The sequence below is a fragment of the Bubalus bubalis genome, chromosome 2 (genome assembly GCF_019923935.1).
Source record: "Bubalus bubalis isolate 160015118507 breed Murrah chromosome 2, NDDB_SH_1, whole genome shotgun sequence".
Lineage (NCBI taxonomy): Eukaryota > Metazoa > Chordata > Mammalia > Artiodactyla > Bovidae > Bubalus > Bubalus bubalis.
The window spans coordinates 173,739,569-173,751,853 of record NC_059158.1 but is presented as its reverse complement, the minus strand read 5'-3'; the positions used below and the strand labels follow the sequence as shown (position 1 = coordinate 173,751,853).

At 42.7% G+C, this 12,285-nt stretch overlaps 1 protein-coding gene across 3 annotated transcripts in view; it reads left to right on the top strand.

The window, feature by feature from the left end:
* Positions 1–218: 218 nt before the first annotated feature.
* The window catches only part of KHDRBS1 (KH RNA binding domain containing, signal transduction associated 1), a 32,938-nt gene continuing 20,871 nt past the window's right edge, over positions 219–12,285 (top strand). For all 3 annotated transcript variants that reach the window (XM_025278525.3, XM_025278524.3, XR_003107296.3), the window contains exon 1: positions 219–749. In XM_025278525.3, the coding sequence (XP_025134310.1) occupies positions 368–749 (382 nt within the window). In that variant the 5' untranslated portion in view covers positions 219–367. The remainder of the gene's footprint in view (positions 750–12,285) is intronic.

Below are 12,285 nucleotides of genomic sequence, written 5' to 3'. Positions count from 1 at the left end.
CGTGGAAAAGAAACGAACGGAGCCCGCGGCCTCCCGCGCACGCGCACAAGTACCCGGCCTGGAGGGCTCAGAGGGAAAAGGGGAGGGGGGGGGGCGACTTCTTCGGACTCCGCGGCGGTGCGCAGGCGCCGTGGCCCGACCGGGGACTTTGTTCTCCGCGGAGAGACCCAAGGGCGGTGCCGGTGGCTGGCTGCGCACGCGCGCCGCCTCATTTCCGGTGCTCTCTTTTGCTGGGTCGCTCGGGTCGGCTTCGGTCGCTTTCGCTCCCGCTCTCCCACCCCCGCCAACCGCCGCTCGGGCCGCCGCCGCTCGGGCCTCCACCGATACCGCGTCGCTTCCTCGATCCCTTAATCGCACATCTTTCCCAATGCAGCGCCGGGACGACCCCGCCGCGCGCATGAGCCGGTCCTCGGGCCGCAGCGGCTCCATGGACCCCTCAGGTGCCCACCCCTCCGTGCGTCAGGCGCCCCCTCGGCAGCCGCCGCTGCCTCACCGGTCCCGGGGAGGCGGAGGAGGGTCTCGCGGGGGTGCCCGGGCCTCGCCCGCCACGCAGCCGCCACCGCTGCTGCCGCCCTCGGCCACCGGTCCCGACGCGACAGTGGGCGGTCCAGCGCCGACCCCGCTACTGCCCCCCTCAGCCACTGCCTCCGTCAAGATGGAGCCGGAGAACAAGTATCTGCCCGAACTCATGGCCGAGAAGGACTCGCTCGACCCGTCCTTCACTCACGCCATGCAGTTGCTGACGGCAGGTAAGCGGGCCTCTGGGGTCCCTCTGGGTCGCCCGGCCACCCGGGGGCATGGGTGGTAGCGGCTTTGTTCCTCTTGCTTCCCGTTCCCTGAGGACGCAGGCAGTCGTGGACTCCTCTCATCCTCATCTTCGGAAGCTTAAGATCCCACGTTCCCATCCCGGCCCAGAGTGCGAGGGAGAATTTCTAGGCTGCAGTGGAGGCCCGGAGCGAACTTGGCGATCTCTTAGCGCAAAGATCTTGATGGATAAATGCCGCGTTCCCCGCCCCCTTGGCCGACCCTTCCGCCTCCCCTCTTGCAGCTGCCCTGCGCTCCGAGTGCTCAGATTCTTCCAGAAAGGAACCTTCATCTCCCCCTTCCCCCAAAGGGGAAGCTTGTTTGATCGCGGGTGGCGGTCGGCGCCTCAACTGAGAGTGCAGGAGGTGAAGGCAGCCTGAACCCGGAGGGACCGTGAGTGGGGGCGGGGGGCGAGGTGAGATGGGGTGAGACTGGGGTGCCCTGTCCAGCGCGCCGCGGCCGCAGGGGCCGATCGGACTTAGCGGTAACTGGAGCTTGAGTTGCTTGGAGGCAGGAGCAACCTGTGGGAATCCGAGCTTGAGGTTTTCCGAATTATATTTCCGAACTCGGCAATAAGATGGTCATTTCTGCCGAGCCAGACGTTTTGGATCCCTTTATTTTATAATGTGTGTTGTGCATTCAAGAAAGGGAAAAAAAAAAAACCTAGAGACGGTGAAGGGGTGATAGAGGTTAAGGATGGTTTGCGTGGCATTCCCAATCAGATGGGGGAAAAAATTGACAGAAGTTTGCGTGGCCTCCTCCCCCGCTCTTTTCAGTAGTGAAACAGATAAGCAATAGTAGTCTTTGTTCTCTCTCTCTAGACTAGCGCTCCTTTTTTGCTCAAAACTAGCCATCATCTAGTCGCTCTGATTTCTCCCGAAAGCCGCCTATTTTGTCCTCTTCTTATTAAAACGGTATAAAACAGTGTCTTATGATACCTAAATTTTATAAGCAAATAAAAATTTAAAACCTTCCAACACTGAGTGAGTAGTTGGACTCTTTGGCAGGATTGAAATAATGGACAGGCCCCATATGAAAATATCTTTTCCTCTCCGTTTGTTCTCTATCTCCCAACATCAGAGACCTTTACTTTTAAACAGTAAACAAAGCCCGAGACATTCAAGAATAACATTTAAATAAACTGCTTACGGTTTCAACTCTGTGCTTTGGTCTTCTATAACACAGTCAGATTGTTTGAAACATTACTGTTCATTGTGTTCTTCTGGCAAACTCTTTGAGGGCAAGGAAAGATTTTTTTAATCTTTATGTTTTTCATATTGTCTTGCATATAGCAAATACCAGTTGTTTGAAAGCAAGTACGTGTAGGTTCAGGAACTTCAGACAATGGTAAAAGTTGATGGGTCTTATTTTTATTTTCTTGCATCTTCAAACAGTCCAGATTAAATGTGTGAGAATAAAATAACAAACTTTAGAACTGTAAGGTGTTGACTTGGGTTTGAAATTCTAGCTCTTGACTAGTCATCTACTCTTGGGAAACTTTCTGAATCTCACTAAGCTCATCTGTAAAGTGGGGTGGTGAGTTGTGAGGATTAAATGTTGTATAAAAAGCTCTGGCACAGTTCCTTTTGACCTATAATCATTAGCTAATAACTTGCTACCAATTTTCTCCTAGTTGTAAATTTGTGGTACAGAGTTAGGATGAAAACACAAAATTTTTCTTGCCATTCTGTGCACATCAGGTGTCCAGTGCTAGTCTAGTCTTTTAAGTAAAATACGATTTCTTAGAGTAGCTATCAAAAACTTAATCCTTATAGTGAAGGTGTTAGTTGCTCAGTCATGTTCGACTCTTTGTGACCCCATGGACAGTAGCTTACCAGGCTCCTCTGTCCATGGGATTCTCCAGGCTAGAATACTGGAGTGGGTTGCCATGCCCTCCTCCAGGGGAATCTTCCTTACCCAGGGATCGAACCCAGGTCTTCTGCATTGCAGGCAGATTCTTTACTATCTGAGCCACCAGGAAAGCCTGATCCTTACAAGTTAACATAAAATTTTCACCTTTATCTTACTGCTTAACTTTTGTCACAAGAGAGCGTGCTTTAATTTTTTTTTTAATTTGAGCTTTTTTTCCTCTCACTTTTTAAAAAATATATATAATTTATTTATTTGACTGTGTCAGGTCTTAGTTTCCACCGATAAGCTTCATTACTCTGTGGCATGTGGGATCTTAGATCCCAGGGCCATGTATCAAACCTAGGTCCCCTGCATTGCAGGATGGATTCTTAACCACTGGACCACTGGAGAAGTCCAAAGCTTTTTTTATGTCTTTTTTTCTTTAACCAAATTGAATTTTAATTGGAGAAAGGGGGTTGAGGTAATGCTGGCTCATTGAGAGAACTGACTTGGGAAACGTGAATACTTCTCAGTATGGGTGTGCTGTGCTTAGTGGTTCAGTCATGTCCGACTCTTTGCAACTCCATGGACTATAGCCCGCCAGGCTCCTCTGTCCATGGGGATTCTCCAGGCAAGAATACTGGAGTGGGTTGCCATGCCTGCCTCTAGGGATCTTCCCAACCCAGGGATAGAACCCAGATCTCCCGCATTGCAGGTAGATTCTTTACTGTTTGAGCGAGCAGGGAAACCCAAGAATACTGGAGTGGGTAGCTTATCCCTTTTCCAGGGGAACTTCCAGACCCAGAAATTGAACCTGGGTCTCCTGCATTGCAGGCAGATTGTTTACCAGCTGAGCTACCCAGTAAGACTCTGAGCATGGATAAATGTTGATATATGTTGGACCCAGCTTTTAAGGTTTTTTTAAGTTGAGTATAGTTAATTTAAAATATTTTTGAATGATCTGGAAAAGGGATTGTAGTAAAGTTGACCAATGGTGAGGAAATGAGACTGAGAAGACAATAGTAGTTAAACTCTGTGATGAGGATACGTGTAGGAAAAATATGACTAACACTATGCTGGATGCTGGACACTGGTCTGAGCACTTTACATCAACTATTAACCTTACTAAGAGGAAGTTACTCTTGTTACTCTTATCTTTATTTCTACACATGAGGAAACCAAGACAAGCAGATTAAATAATTTGCCTAAGGTAACAAAATCAATGAACTTCATAAGGAAGATTTGAAGTCAGTCTAAGTCTGGATCCTCACACCTAAACCTCTTTGGTCACCACTCCCCCATCCCTCACTATAGTGCCTGCAACAAATTGTACACAAAAAAATTTATGTGTGCTAAAATATTAAAAGAAAATCTGAACACATCATAGTCTAGCCAACAGATCAGTGAAGGTGACGAGACCAAGACACAGAAGGAGGAGGAAACCCAGAGAGGATAGCACTTGGGACTGTGACTCCTCCAGGCAGCTCTGCCCGTTTCCCAAGAGGTGCCACAAGAACCAGACCATTCTGGCCTTCCCAGCCCTCCCTCTCCCTTTCCCAGCTTAACCTTATTTTGTACTTATCAGCATCTGATGCACCATATGTTGTAGTTAATGTGTTTGCTTGTTGGCTACCCCCTCTTTATGACCAGAATGTCAGCTCTACCAGGGCAGGGATCTTTTGTCTGCTTTGTTCACAGCTGTGTCTTCTGTTCCTTTAAGAGTACTGCACAGAGTGGCTTCTTACTAAATAGTTGGTGAATGAATATTCATCTTCATTGCATGATGGAAAAATATCAACACAATTCTGAAGGATTTTGATTTTGAATATAGACTTCTATATTAGCCAAATTGGTAATCAACTATGATGACAATTAAATGCGTTTGCAGAAGTACAAGGACTCTCAGGGTACCCATGCTTGTTTTCTGAAACAAATAATTTATCATAGTATTTGTGTTAAATACTTATATAATAAACATAAGATGTTTTTATATATATCAGTGTTCTCTTTCTACTTTTTATAACTGGGAAAGTACAAGTCAGTATAAATTACTCAGGAATAAGTAAACATTTTGAATAGATTAACAATCCCTGGATGATCTCGAAAGGATACTCAGCAGTTCATTTTCCATAAGCACTCGGTGCAGGGACTTCCCTGGTGGTCCAGTGGTTAAGACTCGACGCTTCCACTGCCCAGGGCATGGGTTTGATCTCTGGTTAGGAAACAGATCCTGCATGCAGCATGGCAAGGCCAAAAAAACACGTCAGTTCAGAATATTTCCAAACAAAAACCTATTTAAATTTCAAATAGTTAATTTCTGTATTTTATTTACAATGTGCTATAGAAATACATCTTTATGTATTTAAATACATCTAAGTCATGTCCGATTCTTTGTGACCCCATGGACTGCAGTCAGCCAGGCTTCCCTATCCTTCACTATCTCTGGAGTTTACTCAAACTCACATCCATTGAGTTGGTGAGGCTATCCAATAATCTCATCCTCTGTCACCCCCTTCTCCTGCCCTCAGTCTTTCCCAGCATCAGGAATTTTTCCAGTGAGTCAGCTCTTTACATCAGGTGGTCAAATATTGGAGCTTCACCGTCAGTCCTTCCAATGAATTCAGGGCTGATTTCCTTTAGGATTGACTGATATAATCTCCTTGCATTCCAAGAGGCTCTCAAGTGTCTTCTCCAGCACCGTAATTTGAAAGCATCAGTTCTTCGGCACTCAGCCTTTTTCATGGTCCAACTCTCACATCTGTACATGACAACTAGAAAAACTGTAGCTATGATTGTACAGACCTCTAGCAAGACCTATTAAACCCAAGAAGTGGAATTGCGGAGGACCTATATAGACCAAATAATGGCTGTCTATATCCACAGTTTCTTCATGTATGTCAATTCAACCAACAGTGAATCAGAAATATTCAGGGGTAGGGGGATTCCAAAATTTCCAAAGAACAAAACTTGAATTGGCTTTGCAGTGGTTTACCTTGTATTTACAACTATTTACATTGTATTAGACGTTACAAGTAATCTGGAGATGATTTGAAGTACACAAGAGGGTGTGTGTAGGTTATCTACAAGTACTATGTCATTTTATATAAGGTACTTGAAATCCGCTTATTTTGGTATGGGGGTATGGTCCTGGGACCAATCTTCTTGGGACACTGAGGGATGTCTTTGTAGGTATGAATATAAATACTAGGAAAGAAAGATGCAGCGTTTACCATTTGCAACAACTTCATGGTTGTTTATCTAGGAAAATAGGAATGTATTGGGAATATGCTCAAACTTTTGTTCGTGAGTGCCTCAGTAATAAAATGGTGTACCTTATTTCATCATTGATTGGATACTGAGACGTTTTCAAAATGAAATACAGCAGTGAAAATGATAACTATAGCTGAATGCCACAACATGGAGAGATCTTAGAAATCTAATGTTATATGAAAAGGTCAATCCCATAAGGCTTTATCCATGTGGTACAATATTGTTTTTATGGAACATGTAATACCAGAAAAATTAAAATGTTGTTAGCATGAATAAATTTCAGATAAAGCAGTTTTTAACAAAACTTAACATGTGTTTACCATACGACTCAGCAATTATACTTGTGGGCATTTATCCCAGAAAAATAAGAATTCACATTCATAGGAAACCTGTACATGAATGTTCATAATAGCCGAAAACTGGATATAAGCCATATGTGTCCAGTTGATGAATAGTTTCACTGTGGTACATCCATACCATGAAATACTACTCAACAGTTAAAAAAAAAAAAAAAAAAAAAGATAAGATCTTGATTCCCTGACCAGGGATTGAACCCCAGCCCTGTTGAAAGCATCAGGGAAAGCACCAAGCCCTAACCACTGGACAGCTAAGGAATTCCCTCAAGAGAATTATGCTGAATGAAAAAGCCAGTCTCAAAAGATTGCATACTGTATAATTCCATTAATTTAACATTCTTGAAAAGACAAAATAATTGAGTTGGAGAACATCAGCGATTGCCAGTGTGAAGGAGAGAGGAAGGGAAGTGACTGCCTATAAAAGGGCAGCATGAGGGAACTTTGTGTTCTGTGCTGTACTGGGATCGTTCTGTACCAACATTGGTGGTGGTCGCGTGAATCTGATTAAGTTGCATGGAGCTAAGCACACACGTGCGCACACACACACGTACATGCAAAACTGATGACATCCAAATAAAGTCAGTAGATTGTAATTGCATTTTTTGGTTATGATATTGTATTATAGACCTGCAAAATGTTATCATAGAGAATAGTGGGTGAAGGATATAGGGAATCTCTTATTTCTTAAAACGGCATGTAAATCTACAATTATCTTAAGATAAAGTGGTTTGTTTGTTTTGTTTTTAAAAGGAAAAAAAGCCCTAAACTGTAAGTTGTACCCTAAGAAAGAGATTTGGGAGACCATGGTCAATAGGCCATGATAGAGTTTGCCATTATCTTGAAATATGGGAATTGAACCCCTCTTAGAGGGCTCTTAACTCAGGCTTTGAAGCTTTTTTTTATTTTTTTGAGCCAATACCCACCCTTAGTTAACATTGTATGTGAAATACTGTGTCTGTTTTTCTGGGGAGTTCGTCTGTAAGGGCTCATGACCCTAAATAAAATTAAAAATGTGTAGCTCTGTGTTCTTACTTTACAGAATAATTAATTTGAAAAATGAAAAGAATGGAGTGGCTTTATACAAAGTTAATAAACTTATTGGACTTGTGAATCCGTAAGGATTTACCAACAGACAAGATACAGGGCAGAGAACTATAAACTTGGGAATGGTAAAGTTATATGAATTGTTAAGGGAAATTAAGAGCGTTAATGGAATATTTCTTTAATTTGATATATGTTTATAGATGCCTGTTGTCTATTAGGCACTGTATTATAAATGGCAGATAGTTCAGTGATGAAGGGCTCCAGAAATGGTTGATAGCAGGGGCAGGAGTTGCTGCTGTTAGATGTTTGAAGTGAATACATTGATATTCTGGAGGAGGGCGTGACACCTGACCTTTTGGAGCAGATACCCTGTGAATCTTGCGCTTCTAGAAACACTATCTCTGGATGCCTTAGTCAGAAAATCATGACTGTCTTGCTCCTTATGTAGCATTTTATTAAATGTTCAGTTAATGGATTGTACATGATAGTCATTTTTAGTTAAGCCAGGCCAGTTAATAAAATCTGTATATAATTTTTTCAAACTTCTCTAGTATTAATATTTTTCTGTTCATGAAATATTTTTTCTGTTTAAAAAAAAAAAAAATCTTCCTTTTTAAAAGTAAGAAGCAAGACTGAGGTTTAACAACTTGCCCCAAGGTCACACAGCAAGCATGTAGCAGAGTTGGGACTCACATCCAGTTCTGTTTAGCTTCAAAACTCAGGTTTTCCTCTCAGACATACATTTAAGAAGCAGTCCTCATCCTTTGGCACTTACAATACGGTTGTGATAAGGCCTACCAAAAAAGGAAAAGTTAAGTTATAGTAGAAGAAATGACACAACACTGGTTGAATTTGCTAACTGACATACAGAATAACCTGCGTTTAAATACCTCCTCTGTCATTAATTTTGTGATGTTGGACAGGATTTCTGCACCTGTTAAGTGAGGATAATCCTCATTATAAAGACAAAGGGAAACCCAAAAGGGTAAGATAATGATTATTGTCAGCATCTGACTCTGAACCAAACAGGTCACCTCTCTGTGTTGTTTACAGGATATGTTTTCTTTCTTTGACTCTTGGGACATCCAAGGTCTCCAGAGACCCAAGAAAAGATCTTTTAAAGGAGTCAATTTCACAAAGATTGTCTAGAAGTACTTTTGCCTGCGGGTAAGGCATTTTTAGGAAGCTTCACCTTATTTTTTTTTTTTTTTTCCTTCTCTTTACAGCCTGCTTGTTAGCTCTCCACAAGAAGTGAGGCTAAGGAGAGAAATTGAAAAAGAAAAAGATCAGGCAGCTGAACATCTGAGGTGTCGATAGAGCCCTTTTGTTGCATTTAGGTGGATGACAGTGTCTGGGGGTATATGCTGAATTTCCCAAAACTTAACAAAATTAGCTCTTTTTTCACTTAAATAAAGTGTGCCCCTCTCTCCCTATTGAGAGGCAATAATAAAAGCATGAGGTTTGAAGTTAGAGAAAGCCTGGGTTTTAATCCTTATTTGGGTACTACTTCAACAGCTTTCTGACTTAGAGATTTAACTTCTCTGAGTTTGTTTCTTCAGTTGTAAAATAGGGATATTACCAGCTGTTTCACCCAGTAATGTTTGAGTATAAATGGGGTCATATTTGTATAGAATTTGATGTATTGTAGGCACTGAATAGGCAGAAGGCAATGGCACCCTACTCCAGTACTCCTGCCTGGAAAATCCCATGGACGGAGGAGCCTGGAAGGCTGCGGTCCATGGGGTCGCTGAGGGTCGGACACGACTAAGTGACTTCACGTTCACTTTTCACTTTCATGCATTGGAGAAGGAATTGGCAACCCACTCCAGTGTTCTTGCCTGGAGAATCCCAGGGATGGGGGAGCCTGGTGGGCTGCCGTCTATGGGGTCGCACGGAGTCGGACACAACTGAAGTGACTTAGCAGCAGCAGCAGGCACTGAATAAAGGATTGGTCCTTCCCCTTCCAAAAGTGGAAGATGACTCTCTTTGAAGGCTCAAATTGCTTCTTTTGCTTTCTAGGCTAACCCTGTGATTGATTTATCATTTCAGTCCTGTTTTATTTAAATCATTGTTCTCTGAATTCTCTAAAAAATGCTTTAACATTATTTTTTAAATTGTAAGGTAAGTGGAAAAGGGGATCCTAATTAAATCTACCTCATTCAAAACATAGAAGAAGGATCTGTGTTTTAAATTTTGCTTATTTATTATTATTTGTTTGTGCCAGGTCTTAGTTGGGGTGTGTGGGATCTAGTTGCCCGACCAGGGATCAAATCCCAGGCCCCCTGCACTGGGAGCAGAGAGTCTTATTTAAACACTGGACCACCGGGGAAGTCCCAGATCCATGTTTTAAAAAGGCCTTATATTCACAGGGCACATTTCATGGATATTAAACCTTTCTACCGGGTTCAACGTTTGCAGCCCTGCTTCCTATGAACAAGAAGTCTTAGCTTCTTGTTCTGACCAATTAAAGTTTCTGGAAAGTGGTAGAAAGTACAACTGAAGGGCCTAAGTAGATGGCAGCAGTTAGAGCACACAGAGACATAGGTGAGATGACGTATATAACTTGTGCCACATTTTTAGAAGCTCCTCAGTGGTGTATTCTGGTTTGAAATGTGGCATCTTTGTTCCTGTAGGACATTTGAAGATTTTAAGTACCCAGTTTACCAGCCCAGAAGCTCTAGAAGAGGTGTGTTCAGAGATGGTAGCTCAAAACCAGTGACTGCAAAGTTAATATTAGCAGTAAGTGGGAAGGGATGGAGGTCAGGATACACAGGCAGTGAAACAGTGAACAAATAGGGTGTTGAATGAAGCATTTAATCTGTTGATTGTAAGGTTAAATTTGCTTTCTACTCCAAGCAATGAAAAATAGGAGTGCAAAGAGCATGGTCATTTACGGTTCTTTTAAGTGTATAACATCTCAGTTTAGGCTTTTTAATAAACAGAGAAGCTTTCAGTTTGGAATTCTGAACTCTGTGAGTCTCAGTAACTTTCCTACATCATAGCTAGATTTAGTCTAAACAGTTATTTTTTAAAGTTTGTTAAAGGTTTAGATTTGCAGAATGTGTTTAAAGTATTATATCTTTATATACTAAGGTATATAAAGGTCCGCCACCCTCCTCTGTCCATGGAACTCTCTAGGCAAGAATACTGAAGTGGATTGCCATTTCCTTCTCCAAAGGATCTTCCCGACTCAGGGATCAAACCTGGGTTTCCCACACTTGAGGCGGATTCTTTACCATCTGAGCCACAAGGGAAGCCCGTATATTGAACTAGTGGTTTTTGAAGTGTGAACCTTAGGGCAGCAATATCAGAATGACCTGGTCATGGTTTTAAATGCAGATTCCTAACACAATCCTAAATGCATTCCCAGACTGGGATTGGGTCCCAGCAGTCTAGTTGAACTAGCCATCAAGATGATTTTGCTGCATATTGAAATTTGAGAACCCTTATCTTTAAATTACAGAAGATAGGGACTTCTCTGTTGGTCCAGTGGTTAAGACTCCATGTTGCCAGCGCAGAGAGCACCGATTTGACCCCTGCTTGGGAAACTAAGATCCCACATGCCCCTTGGCATGGCCAAAAAGTTTTTTTAAAATATGGAAGATAGAAACACTGGAAATGTTGTATAAGGAGAACATTGTGTTAGTTAAAGTGTTCCACTGATTTTAGGGCGTATAAAATTTTTTTTTTTATTCTCAGTGGACCATAGTATAATATTTTAATTGCTGATATTCATTGCCTCCATACTCTGCCCCCATCTCTGTTAGTACTCCTTTTGTAGCTGTTAACTATTCTTCATCGCCAGCTTCGTATACTGGTACCTCTTGTATATAGACATAGTGGAGATTGGGACCATGTCTGACTGGTTGTGTTGTTTCTCCTATACATTACAGGGCCAAGTGCCTGGCCCTTAGTAAGTTTTCCATGGTGCTTAGTGATCATACCTATATCTGTCCCTTCATGTGCCTCACCATAGGAAGCACTCAAACACTTGGAATCACTGAATGAATGAATGGAGTTCGCTAATGATAGGAATCTTTTGGGATACTAAGGTTCTAGCTGATGAAACTGTCTTAACCTGTGAATTGAAATTACCTTCGTGCATTTTTTCCTTTAGGACACTGAGTGAATTTGGGCTAGAGAGTGTTAAGTAGATATTAAAACACTTCCTAAGAAATGTGCTTTTAGGACTTCCCTGGTGGTCCAGTGGTGAAGACTCCAGACTTCTGCAGGGGGCAGAACTAAGATGGGGGCAGAACTAAGAACCTGCATGGCCAAAAGGAAAAGCAGAAAGAAAGAAATGGGCTTTAATTAGCATATTTGCATATTTTATTTTATTTATTTGGCTGTGCCAGGTCTTAGTTGGGGCATACAGCATCTTTTTAATTGCCACATGCAGGATCTAGTCCCCTGACCAGGGATCACACTCAGGCCCCGCTGCATTGGGGGAGAGGCGTCCCAGCCACTGGAACACGAAGGAAGTCCCTGCATGTTACTTTATTCTGTCTTTATAGCAACCTCTTGAAGTAGATATTACGTCCATTTTACAAATGAGGACATCAAAGTTCAGAACAGTTAAACTTTTCAGAGTTCACACAACTAGTGAGTGGCAGAGTAAAACCCAGGTCTTTCAAACTTTTAAGGACTACTACTATCCAAAGCACTACTGTTTTAATAGGACTCTCAGTTGTGTATTTAAATTAACTTTGTCTCTTCATTAAGATACAACTTTGGGGACTTCCTTGGTGGTCTAGTGGTTAAGAATCCACCTGCCAATGCAGGGGACATGGGTTTGATCCCTTCAGGAAAATTCCACTTGCCTCAGGGCAGCTAAGCCGGTGCACCACAACTACCGAGCCTGCTCACCTTGGGGTTGTGCTCCACAGCAAGAGACGCCACCACAGTGAGAAGCAGAGGCACTGCAACTGGAGAGTAGCCCCCGCTCACCACCGCTGGAGAA